We start from the raw sequence: 25203 nt of genomic DNA on the forward strand, positions 1-25203 counted from the left end.
TTCTTAAGCCATAATCTACCTGCTGTAGAAAAATGGTAATACCAGAACAATTCAGACAGTTAGATAATACTTTAATTACTTTGTACATTAAATAAATATTTTTTGATGGAAATACTCAATTTCCCACTATTGTCAGTGCTTAATGGTTGTTCTTAAATGTTCAGGTTTTTTAATTGCCAAACAAGGTAAAAAATTTTTGACACTGCCTAAAACTTTCCTCAGCGCTATCTGCATTTCTTTGTTTCTTAGGCTGTAAACCATGGGGTTGAGCAGAGGTGTCAGCACTGTGTATGTGACAGCCATCAGCATGTCTTCACGGAAGGAGTCACTGTTCTTGGGTATCAAGTAGACAAAGCAGGCAAACCCATAGTGCATAGAAACAACTGTGAGGTGGGAGGAGCATGTTGAGAAGGCCTTATGTCTCCCCTGTGCAGAAGGCATTTTTATAACAAGAAATACTATAAAGACATAGGAGATTATGATTAAAACAAAGCTGCCCACTAGCACAAATGCAGAGAGCATAAAAATAATCATTGCCTGGTGAGCAGTGTAATCACAGGCCAAGTGAACCAAGGGTGAAATATCACAGAAAAAGTGCTGGATAGTGTTGGAGTCACAGAAAGACAAGTTGAATATGATGAAGGTGATGCTGAGCGAACAAAGGAACCCAATGACACAGGAAGCCATTATGAGCTGAAAGCAGACTTTTTGGGTCATAACAATATGATAATGCAGTGGGCTATGGATGGCAGTGTATCGGTCATAGGACATGGCGGCCATGATGAAACAGTTGTTGGCAGCCAGTCCAAAGAAGAAAAACATCTGGGTGGCACACTCTGGGAGGGAGATGGCCTTGCTCTCTGATAGCAAGTCCACTAACATTCGGGGCAGGATCACCATGGTTGTACATGTTTCTGAAAAGGACAGGGCAAAGAGGAAAAAGTACATGGGGGTGTGAAGGTTGTGATTGACCTTGATGGCCACCATGATGGATGCATTTGCTAGGAGGATGGTCATATGGGAGAGAAGAATCACACCAAAAAGTAAATTTTGTAGCTCTGGGAAACTGGAAAAACCCCAGAGAAGGAATGTGGTCACTGTGGTGTGGTTTCTCATCTTCTAGGTGGCAGTAATTTTGACCCAGAGATGAATATAAGCTTAAGGTTAAGGATCTATGATGATTGTGAGGAGCTTCTGCACTGATGCTGTCAGTTACTTAATCAAGTTGATAAAAAACGATTGAATAAAGAAACCTGTAAAAGGGGGGGTAGAGAAATTGAAATAACTCAGCAGATAAAGATACTTCCAGCTAAGTCTAATGATGAGAGTTAAATCTCAAGTACACACATTTCAAAAACAAAAACTGACTTTCACACATGCCTACACATATACCACACATACACACACACACACACACACAATGCACACACTACATGTATATATATATATATATATATGTATATATATATATGCATAAATGAATGAGCAAATGAATATATGAGTGTGCGCTTAAATATGGACTAAATTAAGTCAAGCCAGGAGCCTTGGATTGAGGAAATATTTCTAGTATGATAATCTGCATGAAACTCACAGACTGGCCCCAGATATCTTCTTAGAGTATACTGGCAAAACATTCTGTAACACTCTTTTTCCTTTTCTTGGTCTGCACCAAAAAAAAAAAAAAAAAAAAAAAAAAAAAGACAAACAAACACCAGAGAGTATAAATGTCTCAGTCACTTGAATTTTATATGCCACATTTTTCAAATGATATTTCTTATCAGAGGATGCCCTGCTCTCTCAGCATTGTTTACAAACCTTTTATTGGAATGCACACAGTAACTGAATAACTTGCTTTCAAATCAACATCACCTTTTTTTTTTTAATTCTGCAGAAATGAAGCAGGGAATTCTAAAGGAACTTACCTCATTTTCAGTGTGGTCCTGTTACTGTTTGTATTCTCCACCACCTAGTGATTCCAGGAATGTTTTTGTACCAGTGACTGAGTCAGATGAATAAATGAAATCAGCATAAGTGAATTTCAGCTTCTTAGTATAGTAATTGAAAGTGAAGAAATAATCAATTTCATGGTTTTAATGTATCAGTTCCTTAAGCATAGCATAATTTTTAGTACTTACAGAAGTTAAGGTCTCATCATGGTTCTTGTTCAAAATTTAAATTATATAAAGAACTCAACTGGAGTTAACATGATCTCTAAGGATACAGTCTCATTCCAGAACTGCAAATTGTTGTCATGATAGTCTATGACCTCTTACACTTTTAGTTGAACCCCCAGTGCCTTTTCTAGCTGGTGAAGTTGAACATTTCTCATTGCAGCACAGGCATACAAAGAACAGTTTAAGGTCCTCAGACTAGTTTTACACAGTCAGTTTTCTATCTTGTCTGCTCCTTTGGCATAAAAATCTATGAAGAAAACAAGAACAGAAAATTACCAGAAACCCTCTTTTGAGAACTTTTCTTTTTAACCTCAGCTACTGTTAAAGGCAAATGGGGAAGAACTATGAGAACATTTAATAAAAAAAAAAGAAGGCATGGAAGATAATAGAGAAAGGGATGCTAGCTATAAAGCATCCAGATTAAAGTACTCACTAAGATTAAATTAGAATGATAAAAGACAAAGCTAAATTTCTCATTTGAAAGTTACTGTTTTCTATTTTCATTGTAGATTTACATGTAGAATTTAATAACCCCATCCAAAAATGGGAATATATTTCATACTAACAATATGTCACAAATGTGTTGAGGTAAGACAGTGCTATCTCATGGAAATCTAAGAAACCATGTGGTATGGTTAGCAGTTAAGATTTACAGAGAGGAGATTTTGGTTTGGAATGTATAAGTGTCTATTAGAGGTCATTAATTCATTCAAATGTGTTAACAAAATTCCAATGATGTTTCAAAGACTTAAAGTTCTATGAGAAATGCAATGTGGAGTTATGTGATGTTGCAGAACATGGATATTTATTCAATAAGGGAAGCCCCATCTGAGAAAGGGAAATTCTGAGACAGAGAGTGGAATGGACAAACTGCATACCACATGTAAGAATTGACCAAGAAAACATCAGTCGCATTGGGGAACAGCCAATACACAGAGGAAAAGGTCTACTCAAGCACTTCCCAGACCCTAGGGCTTGCCTTCAAGTTCACCCCACACAAACTCTTTCTCTGAAGATTTCTCTGTTCAAGTTATCTCAAAAGAAAATTGTTTTTCTGTCCTTATCAATTGAGATACCATTTACTCTATTTTGTAAGAGCCCCTGTACTAGCTCTTACAAAAATGTTCCTGTCTGGATTAGGGAGTACATGCCTGTAATCCCGAATTTGAAAGGAGGTGAACACATCAGAAGTTCAAGAGCAGTCTTGACTACATAGAAACCCCAAGATCAGTCTAGACTAAACAAAACCCTGTCTCAGTAACACACACTGTAACTTTTTCCTGCTACATCTTTACTGTCACAATTCCTCCAACTATTGAATAAAATATTTTCATACTTGTAAATCCTTTCCATAATTACAGAACTCTGGTTGATAGTATCTTGATCTGATTAAAGCCTGTGTGTTTTTCTCCCATATCTATCAGCAGGATGAATACAGGGGCTGCCTCTTTCCATCCATGTTGCATACCTCCTTCTGACATTTTAAATGCCATAACCGTGTGAAGGTTGTGTTTCCATTACTGTTGCTTTTTGAGCCTCGTTACAAACAGGAGAGATGGTGCTAATGACTTCCAGTCCCTACTGTCTCAGTGAACAGGTCATAATGAACTCAAAGCTGCTCTAGCTCCAGCTACTAAAATGATCTTGTTTATGAGGAGGAAATTTCAGCTCACAGAGATTTCTGACCTTCAGAGTTGACACTGGAGGTATTCTACATAGACAGTATATTAGCAAGGTGTTGATAGGAAGGAGAATAATTTACTTGCATCACTAGCAACAAAGACTCCTCCCCAAACAAAATGCTTTAGCATGAGTTTGCTCAACTGTCAATCTTCATTTCTTGTCAACCACATAAGAACAACATGTCCTATTTCTAAAATGCAACAAACACATTATTTCTTAATTCTTTTACTTTATATATTTTTTTCTGAATTAAAATGAATGTCCGTTTGCCACTTTTGTCAAAAACAACAAAATAAATAAATAAACAACAATGAAAACCTACACCTTTCTTAAAAAGACAATTTGAATACCATTTACTCTTAGAAGCCTTCCTATGACATCCTGCTTGATGGTCTTTTTCTGGATTAATATAACTATTATAGTGATGAGAATTTTTTGCAAGATTGATTTTACTAAGAAACAAGGCAAAGGCCTGTGTGAACTTTCATTTGCCCCAACTTTCAGCCTAAGATGAGTGAATGTGACTTGTGAATACTGCTTTTAAATTATCATGGGGAAAAGACAGATGGCCTTTAGTCTGAAGAAAGTTATCCACATTTGCTACTTCAGCTTGCTTACTAATTTATCTTCAGTACATTATCTGATCCATTATGGTTGTGTTTAAATATGCACTGAACTAGGTGGCTGCTCTCAAAACAGATTTTAAAAACCAGCTCTTTAAAATGAAGTTATAAGAACAGGTACCTTATAAATGCTTACATCATTAAATTAATGAATTGTGACAGCAATAAAAGCAATCAGATGACCCTTAAAATTTCAACAGTGTAATAGCAGCCAGGAGAAAGATGCAATCATAATTTTATACTTGACAAGTTTCTATATTTTCTGTAGTATCAATTTCCACTCAAGTTCTAAATCATCTTTCTACAGAAGTTTTAGAATTGTTAGAAGAGAGAATCAAAATGCTACACACTCCTGCTCTAATACCCACACCCTACTCTCTCTCTCACACACACACAAACACACACACACACACACACAAACACACACACACACACACACACACACACACACCACACCACAAGTTTAGAAAAATTTCTAGTCCATACCATATTATGAGTAGCTTGACAATGTTTCTCAGCAATTTTGGTTGAATGTTTTAGTTGATAGTATTGTTATGATGGTTTTCATATATGATAGTGATAGATTCTGATGTCTTCATATTATTCAGGTACAGTGGGACAGGACATACACCTGTATGATATTATTTCCCTCTTTCCAATGATCCTTGCAGTCACTGAAGAATAGAATACCACCAACACTGGGTCTATGATCTTTGCTTTGCCCATACCTAATAGGTACACCTCAGTTTTGCCCTGAACGTTACACTATTTCTATTTCACATCATAAAAGCTTTCTGTACATGGTTCCATGCCCTACAAAGAAAAAAAACTGTCAGTATTGTTAGTTCCAGCTAGTCTATTCATACAAACTCTTTGGCACTTCCTAACAGAGTTTAAACCCCAGAAAGCATTTAATCATTAGAATGATATCATTAAGATTAACATGAAAACTGCTCTGAGACTGCCACTTTCTAAAAAGGAAGATTCACTTTCCAATCTTAAAAATAACAAAGTAAGCTACAGGAAAAATTTGGTCTTACAATATAGGTGCAACTTATAAAGGTTTAAGTATTTCCCCCTTTAGATGACTGTGATGAATCCCTTATAAATTTAAACTGCACAAAAGGAAGTTCTGAGTTCATTTATAGTCAATAAATTCAGTGCAATAGATTTTCAGTGAAAGTCCTGAGGCCCAGGGGACTATCATCTTGAGACTCTTCATTTATCTTGAGAATATCATGTAATGCAATGCCCATAAAAATTGTTATTTCATCTTCAAAACTATAGAGAGTTTTTGCTCATACTTCCTTTGGTTCTGCCAAATAACAATTTAAATAATTTAAATTGAACTTAGAGAAATATATCTTGGAATGTGTAAGATTCCCATGGGTATGGTTTACTTCTTAGATGATACCATTTCTTTTTATTTTAAAATTCTGAAAATTTGACAAGCATCTAAAATACCTTCCACCTACTCACAGGACATAAGCCTGAGGTGCTGTAAGAAGCAATTGCCTGGGGAAGCAAAGGAAGCATGGATGAAAAAAATACCACACTACACGCACACTGTGAATGTGCTTCTTGGGAGTAAACTTCCTGAAGGGGAAGCCCACACTTATCCCAGATTACACTCAAACCTCGGTCCTCAGAAGAACCAACCCCCTTTATCTGTCTCATCTACTTTCCCTTTCAGTATCTTCTCTGTCCTTTCACATGATCCCCATTTTCTCATTCATACCCCTAATATCTGTTGTTATATTATTAATTCCATAGGTGAGCCAATTGGTGGTCTGTCTTAAATTCTCCATTTCACTTGACCTTCTCTATATTTCTTCTGCTTGAAAATCCCCTTTTCTATATCTACAGTTTTGTTGACACTTTTTTTGCCTATTTTTACTAATTATTTTATTTATTTACATTTCAAATGTTGTGTTGTGCCACTTCTTAGTTTTCCCTCCTCAAACCCTCTATCCCATTCCCTGTCCCCTACCTCTGTGAGGGTGCACCCCAACCCACCCACCATCTCTGGATTCACCACTCTAACACTCATCTCCATATGCTAGGGCATCATGCCTCCATAGAACCAAGGGCCTCCTCTCCCATTGATGCCAGGTAAGGCCATCCTCTGCTAAATATACAGCTGAAGCCATGCGTCCCTCCATGTGTACTCTTAGGTTATAAACCCTCATAAATACTTGATCACTCTCCTTGTTTGTTTGTCTCTTTCTTTCTTTCTTTTAGAACAAATCATACTTGTGTCAAGAAATTTATTTTTGTATAATAAAAAAGACAGAAAGAATAGTTCAAGAGGAGCTCCATAGCTTAGGTAAGCAGGCTATTAAAAAGAGGCACTTTGGTTGCCTCAACTTAGTTCCAACACCATACTGCTTCCAGGCACACAGTAGCTAATGACAGCTGTATATAACAATGATTTGGGATATTTAAAAGATTCATTTTGCCATTGGTGTATATTTATTATTCATAGCAATTGGTTTCATAGGGCCTTATTCTTTCAATCCTATCATGCATTCTGACTATATTCACCCATACCAGTCCCCCCTTTATTTACATTTGCCCCGTCTCCTTCCTACTACTCTTTTGCCTTCTTCTATTCTCCCTTCTCCTATTTTCCTGCCTTCCTTTCTCTCTCTCTGCTTCCATATATTATGTTTTAATAAGGAATTATAAAAGCCATGATAACAGTTTAGAATATTAACACATTCATAAAAATAAAATCTGATTTTCACATGTTGATTTTGTGTCTTGGTCCTGGATGATGATACTTACAAGCCCTAAAAGTTTTCTGGTTTTGTTTTTGCTACCTCTTATGTCTGATCACATTATTTGCAAATAATAATAATTTTACTTCTTTCTTCCTAGCTGTATCTTTTTTTTCTTTATCCTATGCCATTAGACACGCTGGGACATCAAGGAAGCACTGAATAAAATTGAAGAAAGTAGTCTTTTAATTTCTGATTTCATTGGAAATACTTTAAGTTTTCTTCCACTAAGTATAATGTAGGCTATATCTTTGTTCTTTGTAACTTTTAGTGTATTAAGACATATTCTTTTGATTACTAGTTTCCTCGGGGCTTTTATAAGAATGTAATATTAAGGTTTCTCATAGGCCTTTTCTTTAGCTATTAATAAAATCATGTGATTCTATTTTTTAGTCCATGAGTCCATTAATGTGATATTTGTTGATTTGCCTCTGTTAAATGGTCAACGTATCCCTCATATTTATCCACATGGTAAATGGTTTTTCTGATACACAGTTAATTTTGATTTGGAAGGATCTTGTTTAAAAATTTAATATCCACCTTTATCAACAAGGTTGGGTTGAGTCTTTATCTGTATTTGTTATTAATATAGCACTGCCTCCTCAAAATCAATTTGGCAGAGTATATTTAGAGAGTTTGAGAAGCACCAGTGTCAGTTTCTCTGCAAAGATCTGATAGGAAGCATGCATGAAACAATATGGACTTTTATAGTTGAGTGGTGAGTGTGTGTGTGTGTGTGTGTGTGTGTGTGTGTGTGTTTGTGTGTGTGTGTTGCATTTCTGTGAGTGTATACATGGATATACCCCTCTGCATACACATGGAGGACTGATCATGATATAAAATATCTTTCTCTACCAATCTCCACATTGATATTTTTGATGCAAGGACTCTGAATGAACTAAAAATTCAATGTTTTCAATATTCCAACTGGCAAGTAAGGTCTCAGAATCTGACTATACTCTGGATGCTAGGGTAACAGGTATATAGAGCCTTGCCTAGTAATTCCTGTAGGGGCTACAAATTTAAACAGGGTTTCTCATGCTTGCAAAACGAGTGTGTTCACTTTGTGAGCCATATCTCTAGACCCCTTTATTACTGTTGTAGTGTAGGTTAGTTGTTCTTTTCTTATTATTCTTTGATCTATTTTTACAATCCAGATTTTATCCCCCTTCTGAATGTTCCTCATTCCACACCTCCTCCTCCATCTTCAAGAGAATGTCCCCACCATACCAAAGCTCCCCTCTCCCTGAAGACCCAAGTCTCTCAAGTGCATCTTCTCTGACAGAGTCTAGACATAGCAATCCTCTGCCATATATGTTTTGGGGCCTTATATCAGCTGCTCTATGCAGCCTGGTTGATAGTACAGTGGCAGAGAAATTCCAGGGGTCTAGGTTAGCTGAGACTGATGGTCTTCCTATAGGTTTACACTCCTCCTCAGCTTCTTTCAGCTTTTCCATAATTCAACTACAGTGGTCCCTGACTTCTGTCCATTGGTTGGGTATAAATATCTGCACCTGACTCTTTCAGCTTCCTTTTGGGCCATTCAGAGGGTACTCGTGATAGGTGCTTATTTGTAAGCAAGCCATAGCATCAGTATTAATGTCAGAACTTAGGGCCTCCCCCTGTCCTGGATCTCAATTGGGGTCTGTCACTGTACCTCCCATTCCTTGGAGTTTTCTTCCTTTTTGTCCCTGCACTTCTTCCAGAAAGGAACAATTCTGGGTCAAAACTTTTGGCTGTGGGATGGTAATCCTGTCTCTCTACTGAAGGTGGACTCTACAAGTTCCCTTTTCGAAATTCATCTAGGGGCCCTTCCTTTGAGTTCAGAGAGTCTTTTACCACCCAGGTCTCTAGTACATTCTACAGGGTCCTCTTCACTTGTTTCCTCCCAAAGTTGCCTGTTTCTATTCTTTCTACTGTCCCTTGGGAATTCAGCCCTTTCTCCCTCCAATTTCTCATTATATTCCCTTCTACTTCTCCCTGTATCCTTTCCCATCCAGATACCCCCTTCCTCCTGTGATTGCATTTTTACTCCCTCTCAAGTGGAACTGAAGCATCACATTTGGACCCTTAAACTCATTAGCCTCCTTGAGTTCTGTGGATTATATCCTGCGTATTCTATACTTTTTTGGCTAATATACACTTATTAGTGAGTATATATAATGAGTGTCCATTTGGGTCTGAATTACCTCACTCAGGACAATATTTTCTTATATGTTTGGTTGTGAGCCTAGTTTTTAATGACTGAGCCATCTCTCCAGCACAGAAAGATAGTTTCTAGTTCTATCTATTTGCATAGAAAGCTCAGGATGTTCTTATACTTAATAGCTTAGTAAGATTCCATTGTATAAATTAATCGCATTTTCTATATCCATTATTCTATTATAGAACATCTGGGTTGCTGCCAGTTTCTGGATATCACAAATAAGGCTGCTATGAACTTAGTGAAATACATGACCCTGTGGCATGGTAGAGCACCCTTAGGGTATATGCCCAAGAATGGTAAATCTGAGTCTTTAGGTAAATCTGTTTCTAATTGTCTGAGGAACCTCAAGATAGATTTCCAGAGTAGATGTACCAGTTTGAAATTCCACCAGTAATGGAGAACAGTTCCTTTTTCTATGCATCCTCACCAACATTTTCTGTCACCTGAGTTTTTGATCTTAGCTATTCTGATTTGTGTAAGGTAGAATATCAGGTTTATTTTGATTTGCATTTCCCTGATAACTAAGAACTTTGAACATATCTTTAAGTGTTTCTGAGACATTCAGTGTTCCTCTATTGTGAATTGTCTATTTAGTTCTATGCCTCAATTATTGGTTGGTTTCTTTAGTTGCTTGGTGATTAGCTTCTTATGTCCTTTAAATATTTTGGATATTGACCTGCTATCAAATGCGGGTTAGTTTTTCCCAATCTGTAAGTGGCCAATTTGTTCTATTGGCTATGTTCTTTGCATTCCTGAAGCTTTTCATTTTCGAGAGGTACCATTTATCAATACTTTTTTTTATCAAAAGAGATTTTTTATTTAAATATTTAGACCTTTTATTGGATTTTTTTTAGTTACATTTTAAATGTTATCCCCTTTCTTAGTTTCTCCTTGGGAATCCTCCTAGCTCATCCCAATTTTCCCTGCCTTTATGAGGGTGCTCCCCCACCTGCACACCCACTCCCTTTTGCCGCCATGCCCTGTCATTCCCTTAAATTGTGGTATTCAGCCTTCATAGGACCAAGGGTCTCTCCTCCCACTGATGCTCAATAAGGTCATCCTCTGCTACATATGTGGCTGGTGCCATGGGTCACTCCATGTGTACTCTTTTTTTTTTACAACTTGATTTTTTAAAAACAAAGATACATGTACAGATTTTAATGGCATTTTGGCACAAAATTATATGAACATGTTTTTGTCAGTACATATTTTTAAAGGTTTGATAGTATGCATTAAAATCTTATTAGTTATAATAAGCATAAAGCACATGTAAAACAAAATGTAGCATGGAAATAGTCTAAGTTTTTTGGTGTGTATAGATTAAACATAATGATTTTTAAATACCAAAAATTGCTACAAGGCTATCTTCTGAGCTCTTGAGTAACTAATGACTTAAGATATAGGTATACCCAACTCTAAGAGAGTGCTATACACTTACTGGATTCTTTTTCTAAGAAGTCCTGAGGTTTCTACTTTTTGGTCTTTCTTTTTTTGAGCTTCATATAGTCTGTGAGTTGTTTCTTCGGTATTCTTTAGTTGGTGGTTTAGTCTCTGGGAGCCTTGGGGCACCTGAATGGTTAATATTGTTGTTCTTGCTATGGGGTTTCAATCCCCATCAGTTTCTTAAATTTGTTTTCTAACTCCTTCATTGGAGACCTTGTGCTCAGTCCGAAGTTTGGAGCATAGATATTCATAATTGAGACATTCTCTTGGTGGATTTTTCCTTCAATGAATATGAAGTTTTCTTTCTCATCTGCCTTGAAAACCTTTGGTTGACAGTCTATTTTATTAGATATTAGAATGACAACTCCAACTTGTTTCTCAGGAGCATTTACTTGGAAAAGTTTTTTTCAAACTTTTACTCTGAGGAAGTGTCTGTTTTTGTTATTGGAGTGTGTTTCTTGTTTGTAGTAAAATGTTTGATTCTGTTTCTGTATCCAGTCTGTTAGCTTATGTCTTTTTGAAGGTGAGTCCATTATTTTTAAGAGTTATTAGAGAAAGATGATTGTTAGTTCCTGTTATGATTGGTTTTGTATGTGGCATTATGTGTGGGTTGATGTTAAGGTGATGCATGATTTAACAGTCGAGAGGAAGGTGAGAAAAAGGCTAGGAAAATGGAAGAGAAAAACAGGAGAGGTCTTCCAGGAGGAACAAAGAAGAGAGCATATGTGTATCTCGGTGCATTTCTTCATAAGTAAGGTTGTTATAAATGTTTTAGAAAGGATGGAATTGTACATGATCATTTGACTTATCTAGGTTGGAAAATTATACTATAAATATTGGATCAGAGTAGTTTGGTGTGTTCTTTGGTGTGACTACTTGAGTTTAAAGGATGTAGTGGCAGAGTGCATAAAGCCTGCCACAGAGTTGTGATGTGTGTGTGTCTAAGGCTTGGCAACAGCCCAACTAGGGGAAGTGAGTGAACAAACATACCAGGGATGTTGTATCCACCCGAGACAAAAGCAGCAGGGAAGGTAGAGTGAATCATAACTGAGTTCATAGAGGCAGCATATGGCTTTCAAGTTAGAGATTCCAGCAGTGCCAGATAGTCCCACACAGAAGCCCTCAAAGCATGAAATAAAAGGTTAAGCCATCATTTTAATATTTACAACATTATGTGCATGCGATTTTTCTTCTTTTGGATTTGTTGTGAGATGATTAATATCTTGATTTTTTTCTTTGGTGTAGGTACCCTCCTTGTGTTGGAGATTTTCTTCTAGAATCTTCTGTAGGGCCAGATTGGTAGATAGATACTATTTGAATTTGATTGTGTTCAGGAATATTTTTGGTTTCTCCATCTATGTTTATTGAGAGTTTTGCTGAATATATTACTTTGTCTAGCATTTGTGTTCTCACAGAGTCTACATAACATCTGCCCAGGCTCTTTTTGCTTTTAGTGTCTCTGTTGGGAAGTGTGATATAATTCTGATAGATTTGCATTTACATGTAACCTGCCCCTTTTCCCTTGCAGCTTTTAATATTCTTTCTTTGTTCTGTGTATTTAGTGTTTTGATTATTATGAGTGGATTTTTTTTCTGGTCCCATTTATTTGGTGTTCTATAGGTTTCCTATACCTTTATGACCATTTCTTTCTTTTAGGTTGTGCAAGTTTTTGTCTACAATTTTATTGAGGACATTTTCAGGTACTTTGACCTGGGAATCTTTGCTCTCCTCTATTTTAATTATTCTTAGATTTGGTCTTTTCACTGTATCCTGGATACCTGCATGTTTTGGGTTAGGGTTTATTTTTATGCTTTGAATTTTCTTTGACAGTTCTGTCAATATCTTCTATTACACATGAGATTCTCTCTTCTATCACTTTTATTCTGTTGGTGATGCTTACATCCTTATTCCTGACCTCTTTCCTAGGTTTTTTTTTATTTTCAGGGTTGCCTTCATTTGTTTTTATCTTTATTTTTTCTACTTCTATTTTTAGGTCTTGGACTGTTGTATGAAATTCCTTCACCAGATTGTGTTTTCCTATATTTCTTTAGGAGATTTCTTTCTTTCTTCTTTAAGTGCTTTTACCAGTTTACCTGTGTTTTTGTGTATTTCTGTATATTCATAATCTCCTTAAAGAACTCTATTATCTTCATGAGATAGGATTTTAGATCAGTTTCCTGATTTTCAGGTGTGTTGGTGTATACAGCACTTGCTGTGTTGGAAAAACTGGATTCTGCTGATGTCAAAGTATATTGAATTCTGTCACTTACAGTCTTCTGCTTGCCTTCACCATTTGGTTATCCCTGGATTTTGCTGGCCTGGGTGTCTCTGTCTGGTGCCTGCCTCTTTTGTCACTGGGTTGTTTCAAGTCTCTTGGTAGGCTTGTGGCCCTGGCTATAAAAGAACTTCTGTAGTGCCTTCAGACTGTGGAATCTTCAGAGGGGAATGTAAGGTGGTGACCTATTACCCTGGCTGCAAGTTGCTCTTCTGGGATACCTTCTAGGAAGCCTTTAGACTGTGGGGTTCTCAGAGGCACAGAGAAGGTGCTTATCTGGTGCCCTGGCTAAAACAGATCTGGAAGGCCTTCAGACTGCTGGGTCTTTAAGGATCAATCAAGATGTTACCTTATGTATAGCTGTTCTCCAAGAAGGCCTTTGGACTGTGGGGTCTGTTGCCCAGTTTCCATGCATGCAGCAGAACTCCTGGGATGCCTTCAGGCTCTGCTGTCTTCAGGGAAGTAGACAAGCTGGCAATCGGCCCCAGCACAAGGCAGTTTTGTTGTTTTTACAGATATATTTCTAAGTTGTTTGTATGTGCTCTTGATTTGTTTTTAGTCTAACATTTTTAATCTATTATGATATAAGTTTTCAAATATTCCCTAATTATTACCTTGGTATATCCTTGGTGTCTGTTACTATTTATCTCTTTTCACCTCTAATTTTATTATTACTGTTGACCAGTTTGAAAAGGGTTTGTCCATGGTATTTATTTTTTTTATGAATGAGCAATATTAATTCAATCATTTTTGGATTGTGTTCATTTCCATTTCATTAATTTTTACCCTGATATTTATTATTTCTTTCTGGGCACTGATTTCTGGTTAGCTTTTCTTGTATAACCTTTGAATGCCCCCGATTTTTTTACTAATTTCTTGACCTTAGTTTTTTACCAGGTATTTCAGATGACAAGGCAGCCCAGTAAAAGAAAAGGGTCCCAAAGGTAGGCAACAGAATCAAAGTAGGCCCTTTATCCCACTGTTATCAGTTCCACATGAAGACTAAGCTGCACAACTGTTATATATTTACAAAGAGCCTAGGTCAGTTCTCTGGGACTTTTATTATCAAAGGATGTTAGAGTTTATCAAAGGATTATTCTTCATCTAGATACATCTAAGTGATCATATGGTGTCTGTTCTTTAGTCTGTTCATGTAGAAAGCTGTATTTATTGACTCACATATTTCTGCATCTCAAAGATGAAGTCAATTTGATCATAATGGAAAACATCTTTAATATGTTCTTGAATTTTTTTTTTGCAAATAATTTTTTGAAAATATTGTGATTGAGTTTATCAGAGATATTGGCCTGAAATTTTTCTTTTTGTTCATTATTTATCTTATTTGGGTATCAGGATAATAATGCCTCCATAAAAATTGCAAATTATTCTTCATTTTCTACTTTACAGAATAAGAAAGCATAGTAATGATATCTTAAACAAATAACTTGATGGTGAATGTTGAAGCCAAAAAAAAAAAAAAAAAAAGAAACAAAACCAAATGTAAAAAAAAAAAAAGGTCAAACCAAAATCAGTAGATGGAAAAAGATAATTAAGATCAAGAAAGAAATCATGGAACATAAGACACTCAGAAACATGGCAATCACCACGTGTTGATGGATAAGTGGGCTCCACAATGATGAGCAAGCATGTGGTAGAGACTTGGGAAACAAAGAGAAGGGGAGTGGTTTGTTTCCTATGGGATGAAGAGGAACTAGAAATGTGAAGGTGGTAAAGGTGAGGAATAGCCTGATATGAGATGTCTGTGATTCCACTAAGGCCATAGTGAAATTCCAACCTGTGCTGAAGTAGCACTGGTCTATGTCAATGTCCTTGGCCCACATTACCACTAAGTGTCATGCAGATATTTCTGGTTTGGACTGTCTCCTGGGGCCATCTTGAAAGCTGAGGACTGCATAGACACCCCGTTCCTGGGCAGTGGAAGAAAGCTGGCTTGATGACGGAGTACAAAGAACTAGTCACACACACCTTGGCATCTAAGTGAAGCAAGAGAGTTGGATAAGCCCTTCACTTGGAAAAGCAAGAGATCTACCCCTTGTGGTGCTGGGGTAGAAGAGAAAGCAAAATGAACAACTCAGCTACCACCCAGGTCCAGATCCAGGGCTTTGAATTGGCCCACCTCAACATCTTACCCATTTAAACTGCTGGAGCACGTAAAGATGCTGGTCCTGCAATGCCAAAGCTGCAGGATTTTTATGGCACAGGGCAACAACAGGGTGTGTGAGAAGAGTCTAAAGAGGATATCGATAGTGTGGCAGAAGCTAAAGGCCTCAAACCAGACTAAAAACTCATTGAAATAAACATTTGCACATAAAGCTATTTCGGCAAAAGTATATTCTGTGTGACACAGCATAAAACACTGCAGCCTCCATGACTAGATGGATTATTCTTTTTATTTTTAATTTTTATGTATTTATTTTGTTGTTATTTTTATTTGGGGGTAGGATATTGCAAGATCAGAGGGTAGATATATAAGAATGGGTAAATAAATGGGATTGGGGTGAATGGTGCATAATTCACAGAGAATCAATAACAAGTTAAAAAGTAGTTTTTTAATTAACAATAAATAAATAGAACAAAAATAAGATCAAGGATAAAATTAATAAAATGAAATTTAAAAGACATTTAAATGAACTGAGGAATCAAAAAAAAAATGGTTTTTTACCTCACTCCAGTCAGATTGGCCAAGATCCAAAACTCAGATGACAGCAGATGCTGGCGAGGCTGCGGAGAAATAGGAACACTTCTCCACTGTTGGTGGGGTTGCAAGCTAATACAACCACTCTGGAAATAGGTCTGGCGATACCTCAGAAAATTGGATATAGTACTACCTGAAGACCCAGCTATTCCACTTCTGGGCATATACCCAAGAGACACTTTAATACACAACAAAGATATATGCACCACAATGTTCATAGCGGCTCTATTTATAATAGCCAGAAGCTGGAAGGAACCCAGATGTCCTTCAGAAGATGAATGGATACAAAAATTGTGGTACATATACACAATGGAATACTACTCAGCCACCAGAAACAATGACTTAACCAAATTCCTAAGAAAATGGCTGCATCTAGAGAATATCATCCTGAGTGAGATAACCCAGTCCCAAAAGAACAGACATAATATGCAGTCACTGATAGTGGGATGCTAACCCCAGAGGCTTGCACTCCCCCAGAAACAACTCACAGACTGTATGATGTCCAAGAAATAAAGAAAACAAAAACTAAAAAAAAAAAAAAAAAAAAAAACAATTCTAGGACAGAAAATAATAAAATAATGCATATTGTTTATTTAAAAAAAAAATGTTGTTAACTAGATGATATGTCACCTGTCCACATTAGGTTGGTGCAATTATTCTCTACATGAAGTTTGTCTTAAATTCTAAAAAACTGATTAGGGTTGTACCCTGTATTACATGTACTGTCTGCTCATTGTTAAAAAAAAATCTTTACACACCAAGAAAACTTTGACTATTAACAGGTTGCATCTTGTTTTACATGTACTTTTTGCTCATTGTAACTGGTGGGATCTTGATCACACTATCAAACCTTTAAAAAAAATAATTACTATCAAAAATGTATTATGTACTTTTATGCAAAAAAATGCTTAAACTCTGTAAAAAAAAAAAAAAAAAAAAAAAAAGAAAAAAAGAAACAGAAAAAAAATGAAAAGCTAAAACTGAAAAAAAAAAAAAAAAAAAAAAAGGTTTTTTAAAGGGATAAACAAACTGAACAGATTCTATCCAACATAACCAAACAGAGACTGAAAAACCCCAACTAATAAGATTAGAGATAAAAATAGAAACATTACAATTAATACCAGTGAAAATCAGAAAATCAATAGGAAGAACCTTGAAAATGTACATTTTATTTAGCTGAGAAATCAAAAAGAAATGGTGGATTTCTGGATAACAATTACATATTAGAGATAAAATATAATATATAAACAATTTCATAGAGCACCAAAACTCACAATCATGGGTTGCTGGTCCATTGGTTGTATTTCTTACATAATACAGTAAACTGTGTGGAATTAATTGATGGATATAAAGTGAGTAAATTTAGAGTACATCATTACCTAACCCTACCTATCTTTAAAAAGACGACAGTTATTACAATGGAAAAATTGAGTAAGGTGTATACTGTTAAAAAACTCTTCAAGAGGACAAGAACTTAAGAACTAGTCAGCTTCCTAAGCAATGGCCAGTGACTAAATGAAGAGATGGGAAGGACAGAAGCAAGTGGAAACTTCAGGCCATTGTTAAGGTGTTTAAATCTGGGTGGCAGTAGTAGTTCAGATACTCTGTTCCTTATAAGTCTTCAGTATTTATTACAGCATACATAAGATCTGTAGAAGCTCAAGCTAGACAAAATCCCAGCATGAACAGTAAAGCTTGTTTTGGAGTCCCACCCTTTGCTGAAGTCTATTGCAAATTGATAGCTGTTGAGGAGGGCCAGTTTCTTGAGGGGTGTGATCCTAGTAGGTCAACTATATAGACCTACAAGTCTATGGGCAACATAAAATTGGATTTATGAGTTTTTTACAGATAACAAAGTTGTGTGGGTAGAAAAGGGTGTGGTTATGAGAGCACTTAGGGTGAATAAGTTCAAATTTTATTGTAATAAAAACTCAAAATTAATAAAATAATTATTTTTTAAATTATATTGACCAAATGAATGAAAGCTGTTATACTTTTATGTATGTAGCTGAGTACCCATTAGTCTGAAATACTGATAGAAACTTCTGACTCTTCGTCTTTCACATAATTTCTTATATGTCTTATAACTAAGAAACGAGAGGGCACTTGTGTTCACACACACACAAAATAAGAATTGATGTAGTCTTTGATGATTACTTGTATTTATGTTACAGTTGCATGAAATAAACAATTCAATACTCAATGGAGACTATTATAATGATCCCTGGTGTGTTCGAAGTCACTTTTGATTCTCTGGACTCATTAGTGAGATCTTCTTACAAAACAACAATAAAAGAAAGCTTAACGTTGTACAATCATAACTTTGGGCTTCTGTTGCAGTCTGCACGGACTCTGATATCAAGAGGTGAGATTTAGAAATTTGTGTATTAATTGGTTCCCCTTTACTGTTGAAAAATGTGTATATGTGTTCTTCAAAATTGTATTCACAAGCTACCACTCAGAAAGAGTAAGCACAATACAGTTTTCACTTAGCATCTTCCACTGAATTAAATTTAAGCTTTTCTATAAACTAAATGGAATTAAATTAAATTATTGTGGCTAGATAGGAATAATTCAGTTCAACATTTCTCATTTTAAAGCTATAATATCAGAATTCTACATAAGTTTAACAAAATCAAAACATAGCACTCAAAGATATTGTTAAAAATTACTGTTATTAAATAAATTGACAATTCTATATGAAAATATATTCTGGAAAACCTACTTTGTGTATTATTCAATCTTCTTCAGCATTGCAGACAACTAGTCACTTTGGATAATGAACAGAATATAAAGGTAAGGCTCTTGGAAGGTAGGTCAACCTGTCCCCTATTTATGTAAACCTAAGTTCACATTTTAACTGTCCAGCATCCACAATATTCACTAATACACTGTGCTGAAAGTCACATTATTTTCTTCCAATATGCTCCAGTTAGATAATATTTTGAAAATAAACTATTGTATACAGACAAAAATACAACATCACAATTTAGTACTGAATATTCATGTCATACTTTTGCATAAATAGGTTAACATATCAAATGAATGAATAAAGTAATGATTTAATAGGTATTATTTAGAGCAATACTTTTATGCACATTTCAAATTTCTTTCTGTTTTCTTCTTATATCAATAACGTTGTATAACATTGTTCATCTTTTAAATGTCTTATTTAATAGACAGACATTGTAAACTATGTAAGTAACTTGAAACTTTTTTCTACATTGGCCATTAAAACTAAAAGCTAACTTATTTTCTTTACACTTATGAGATATCCAACTCCATTGTAACTACTAAGTAATTTCACGTGAGAAAATTTACAAAAGGAATGAACTAAATTCAACCCAGAGATGTACATTCTGATTTCATTAATACATAGACAATTTTGGGCAAGTTGCTAGACATTTTCCAATTTAGTTTCCTTAACAATAAATGGAGAATAATAAAAGTGTTTAACAATTTCATGGATATTTGAATACAATTAGGTATCAAAATCTAATTCTCTGTTCATGATCTAGAAAGTATGAGATAAGTGTTAGCTGCTACTCAGGCCCCAGTGTTTCATCCTGGACATACACAATTTTGGGATTTTGGGGTTTGATTGTTTGTCTGTTTGATATATCAAAAATTTAAATATTCTCAAACATTTCATTGTTTAATTCTTGCACTAAAACAATGTTTATGAAAGCAATAAATCACAATGCTTCAAACATGTTTCCTGTTGTTCCACTTAGAAATATTAAAATGTAGCAATTCATTGCACATAAACCTATAAACACCGGAAAACAATTGTTAGGATAAAATAAAACAAAATTTAAGTTCAACTTTTAATAATTTATTTGTTTATAATAACTTCTATCTATGAACTAATGAAAATGTTATATTTATAAATATCTTTCTGGAATGTCATCATCACAACCTTCATCTGGCATCAGCTAAACGGTCCAATGGCTTTACTGAAGAATGGGAATAACACTGCAGTGACAGAGTTCATTTTATTTGGATTAACACATGATCCAGTTCTAAGAATCATCCTATTTATCATTATCCTGTGCATCTACCTGGTGACTGTGTCTGGGAACCTCAGCACCATCCTTCTCATCAGAGTCTCTTCCCAGCTTCATCACCCCATGTACTTTTTTCTCAGCCACTTGGCTTTTGCTGACATAGGTTACTCATCCTCTGTCACACCCAATATGCTTGTTAACTTTCTGGTAGAGAGACACACAATCTCCTACATTGGTTGTGCTATCCAGCTGGGTTCAGTTGTCTTCTTTGGATCAAGTGAGTGCTTCATTCTGGCTGCCATGGCTTACGATCGCTTCATGGCAATCTGCAACCCACTGCTTTATTCAGTCAAAATGTCCACACAAGTCTGTGTCCAATGGCTCCTAATCGCGTACATAGGTGGTTTTCTTAATACATGGTCTTTCACTATATGTTTCTATTCATTAGTCTTTTGTGGACCCAATGGCGTCAATCACTTTTTCTGTGATTTTGCTCCATTAATAGAACTGTCTTGTTCTGATGTCAGTGTCCCTGCAACTGTTCCTTCATTCACAGCTGGCTCCATCATTGTAGTGACAGTGATTGTCATAGCTGTATCCTACATCTACATCCTCATCACCATCCTGAAGATGCGCTCCACTGAAGGGCGGCAGAAGGCCTTCTCCACCTGCACCTCCCACCTCACTGCAGTCACTCTGTTCTATGGAACCATTACATTCATCTATGTGATGCCCAAGTCCACCTTCTCCACAGATCAGAACAAGGTGGTGTCTGTGTTCTACATGGTGGTGATCCCCATGTTGAACCCCCTCATCTACAGTCTCAGAAATAATGAGATTAAGGGTGCTCTGAAAAGACAGATAGGCAGGAAAAAATTTTCTTAGAAATCTGCTATACTGTAAGATGTGTAATTTTAGCAACACAGCAAACTCTAAGGTTATATCTTTTTTAATGCTTAAATATGCCGACATTTCTCAGTTCCTCAAGACTGCTTCTCATGTAGTAACTCTGCTGCTGTGTGTTTTTCCTCCACTTAAGAAATATCCAAAATATTGTCTGGGTTTAGTGACTGTATATGACTGTATATGAGATGGCTATCTGGGTTGGGCCATTTCTGGATGACCTTTCCTTCAGTCTTTCCTCCATACTTTGCCTCTGTATTTCCTCCTGTGAATATTTTGTTCCCCCTTCTGAAAAAAACTAAATTACTGAAGCACCCACTCTTGGTTTTTCAACTTCTTGAGTTTCATGTGGTCTGTGAATTGTATTTTGGGTATTCTGAGCTTTTGAGCTAATATCCACTATCAGTGAGTACATACCATGTTTATTCATTTGTGATTGGGTTACCTCACTCTGGGTGATATTTTCTAGTTCTATCTATTTGTCTAAGAATTTCATGAACTCATTGTTTTTAATAGCTAAGTAGTACTCCATTGTGTAAATGAACCACAATTTCTGTATCCATTCCTCTGTTGAAGGACACCTGGGTTCTTTCTAGCTTTTGGCTATGATAAAAGCCTGATATACCTGTCTCCTGAAAGGCTCTGCCAAAGTCTGAGAAATACAAAGTCAGATGCTCTCAACCAACCATTGGACTAAAAGAATGGTCCCCAATGGAAAAGTTTGAATAAGGACTGAAGGATCAGAAAGGGGTTTTCAACCACATAGGAAGAACAACAATATCAACCACCCTGATGTCTCAGAGCTTCCAGAAACTAAACCATCAACCAAAGAGTACACATAGACCCATGGCTCCAGCCACATATGTAGTAGAACATGGCCTTATCAGGCATCAAAGAGCACTTTCGTAGAGGCAGGGGAAGTATGGAAGGGATAAGGAGGTTCCAGAGGGGAAACCATGAAAGGGGACAATATTTGAAATATAATTAAAGAAAATGTCCACTAAAGAAGAAAGGAAGAAAGAAAGAAAAAGAGAAAGAGAGGAAGGGGAGGAAGAGATGTATGGAGGGAGGAGGAGAATGACAGAAAGAAAGAAAGGAAGAAAAGAAGGAAGGAAGGAAGAAAGGAAGAAAGAAAAAAAGAAAGAAAGAAAGAAAGAAAGAAAGAAAGAAAGAAAGAAAGAAAGAAAGGAAGAAAGAAAGAAAGAAAGAAAGAAAGAGACATATCAAGTTAGGGCTGAAGAAATGGCTGTGTGGTTAAACAGCATTGGCTGCTCTTTCAGCGGTCCTAGCAACCACATGGTGGCTCACCACCATCTGTAATGGAATCTGATGCCCTCTTCTGATGTGTCTGAAGACAGTGACAGTGTACTCACCCATAAAATTAATAAGTCTTTAAATTAAAAAAAAAGAAATATAAAGTCACATAACCAACACATCTATCATTTCACATCTTTTTTATGTTAGAAATATTGCAACCTTCTCGTCAAGCAAATTTATAGCATATAATAAATGCTATTAATTATCTCTTGTTGTTCAGTAGGTCACCAGAGTTTCATTTTATACAATCATAGCCTTTGTCCTCTTTAACCTCTGTATCTATTGTTCACACCTTCTGGCTGATAACCAACAATGTGCCCACTCTGTGAGTTTGAACATTAAAAAATTTCACATGACTGAGTTTCTAAAACATTTTTCATTCTGCACCTGAATTTTTTTTTTGATAACACAATGAGCTCAGATTTCATCATTACAGGTTGAAAGAAAATCTATTGGGGCATGTTTGTGTGTGTGTGTGTGTGTGTGTGTGTGTGTGTGTGTGTGTTTGCACACATGCACATGCACCCACATACATATCCACTCTAATTTCTCTGTACATTTATTATTAACAGACACTTGTTTCTATAGCTTGAATAACCTAACTAAAATTGATTTTATGAATGGCAAATCTTCATGAGTTGCTACTTAACTTCATTTAAGTGTATTCCTATAAGATGAATTGCCATATCGCATGGTTAGATCACATGAAGGTTTTACTTTCCGCTTTTCAAAATTTCTACACAGTTCATACATAATGGCCATGCCAACACTGTAAAGAGCCTTTGTTTTCCCTACATACTACTCTCATCAAAACTTGTTATTTATCTTTTTCTTTGGTGTGTCAAAATCAATTTCAACTTTTGCACTCATAAAAGAGTTACTTAATAATAGATTCACTGATCAAGTTCCAGCTCCCATTTCCAAAGATGTTTAAATAGGAGAAAGAAGTATGAGAAAGTGAACAAGAGCATTTTCTTGCTGACTGCTGCAATGTGAAGCAGTTCGGGGGAGTGAGGAAATTTCCAGGCCATGGAGTGCAGTAGGCAGGTGATAATGAGTACCAGAGAGCTTCAGATATTCACAAGTCACCTTCCCCTTAGTGATTTCACTGCAAGATTGACAAACTTTTTAATTGACTAAATGAATATGACTGTTCCTTATAACTATGGACTATGATTAACAACTTCTACATTCTTATTTTATTTTGTGTGCATTTTGTAGAAAAAATGTCCATCCAGTTGTCCACCAACTTTAAAATTGAATAATTTTTTCTTGCTAATGAATTGTATTATTTTCTTATCTAGTCATATGTTAAAATTAATCATATATCAGTTACCAATTAGTTTCAGAAAATATGTACACTATTTTTTATTTTTCTATTTTTTCCTTTGACATGTAAATGGTTTTAGTTGAATGTAGTAGTATTTGTTTATATTTGATTTTGTTTTTTGATCCTTTAAAGCAATAGCATTTTTATAGCCAATATGAAAGACATATCCCTATATTTTATTCTGGTTAAATAACTCAGTGTTTTTTTTCTAAATACTTTTGTTTTCCTGCAAACTTTTTATTTTTAATGTGTTTAATTATATTTATAATGTATTTAATTATATTTATTTATAATTAAAACTCTCCATATATCAAGTTTTCATTATTCATTAAGTTGTTGATAAATTTGTAGGCCTATTCTCTTTTTAGCTATAGTAAATAGATCAACAAAGAACATAGATGTATAAGTATCTGTCATGGGTCTTCTTGGAGTATGTGCCAGGAGTTGACATAGTTAGAAGTTTCGACTTTGGGCTTTTAAAGAAACCTCCCTTTTTTGTTTTGTTTTATTTTTTTTTCTTGGACTTCATACAGTCTGTGAGTTGTTTCTGGGGAAGTGCGAGCCTCTGGGGTTAGCTTCCCACTATCAGTGACTGCATATTATGTCTGTTATTTTGTGACTGGGTTATCTCACTCAGGATGATATTACCGAGATGCACCAATTTTCTTTTCTTAAAAATTTGGTTAAGTCATTGTTTCTGGTTGTGTATTAAAGTGTCTCTGGGTATATACCCAGAAGTGGAATAGCTGGGTCTTCAGGTAGTACTATGTCCAATTTTCTGAGGTATCGCCAGACTGATTTCCAGAGTGGTTGTATTAGTTTGCAACCCCACCAACAGTGGATAAGTGTTCCTCTTTCTCCACAACCTCGCCAGCATCTGTTGTCATCTGAGTTTTGGATCTTGGCCAATCTGACTGGTGTGAGGTAGAATCTCAGGGTTGTTTTGATTTGCATTTCTCTGATGGCTAAGAATGTTGAGCACTTCCTCAGATATTTCTCAGCCATTCAATATTCCTCAGCTGAGAATGTTTTCTTTAGTTCTGTACCCCATTTTTAATAGGGTTGTTTGATTCTCTGGTGTCCAGCTTTTTGAGTTCTTTGTATACCTTGGAGTCATGTTCAATCCTTACCCACCAAGAATACATTGACAAATTCCAGGTTGTACCCTGTATTAAATGTACTGTCTGTCATTGTTAAAAAAAAAATCTTTGACTATTTCCAGGTTGCATCTTGTTTTACATGTACTATTTGCTCATTGTAACTGGTGGGATCTTGATCACACTATCAAACCTTTAAAAAAAAAAAAACGAGTACTGACAAAAATGTATTATATACTTTTAATCAAAAAATTCTTAAAATCTGTACATTTATGTTCTTTAAAATAAAGTTGTTAAAAAAATAAAGAGAATAATTACTCTCCCCAAAAAAGAAAGAAACCTCCCTGCTGAATTCTATAAATCTACACTCCCATCCAATAAGTAAAAGTTCCCCTTTCTTCATATTTTAGCTATTACTTGTTTTTATTTGTCTTTTAGATACAATCCAAGTGTATATGAGTTAGCTGTACTCTCAAAATAGATTTAATCTGCATTCCCCAGCTAATAATTTTCAACTGCTTTTAAATATTTATTAGACATTATGAAGCTAGAATATGCCACTGTGTAATTGAGAGGATATAGCACATCACTTTGATATTATAATTGAGATTTGGCATATAAAACAGAGTATATTCAAAGCACATTGATA

General features: G+C 35.7%; 2 protein-coding genes across 4 annotated transcripts in view; one reads left to right on the top strand and one right to left on the bottom strand.

Annotated features, from left to right (window-relative positions):
* The window catches only part of LOC308417178 (olfactory receptor 5P6), a gene marked incomplete at both ends in the record, with an annotated part of 162669 nt that extends 141877 nt beyond the window's left edge, over nt 1-20792 (top strand). For 2 of the 3 annotated variants that reach the window (XM_080912334.1, XM_080912333.1), the window contains one exon: nt 19928-20792. In XM_080912334.1, the coding sequence (XP_080768460.1) occupies nt 19928-20792 (865 nt within the window). Of the gene's footprint in view, nt 1-19847 lie in introns of those variants that run through there. The other variant, XM_080912335.1, reaches the window with a different exon arrangement.
* Nucleotides 133-1116, bottom strand: LOC308417173 (olfactory receptor 10T2-like; the record flags this gene model as incomplete). The annotated part of the gene is made up of 1 exon (XM_080912328.1): nt 133-1116. The coding sequence occupies one exon, from the start codon at nt 1114-1116 to the stop codon at nt 133-135; it is 984 nt and encodes a 327-aa protein (XP_080768454.1).
* Nucleotides 20793-25203: the final 4411 nt, after the last annotated feature.

This window comes from Micromys minutus (assembly GCF_963924665.1).
Source record: "Micromys minutus genome assembly, chromosome: 2".
NCBI classification, from domain to species: domain Eukaryota; kingdom Metazoa; phylum Chordata; class Mammalia; order Rodentia; family Muridae; genus Micromys; species Micromys minutus.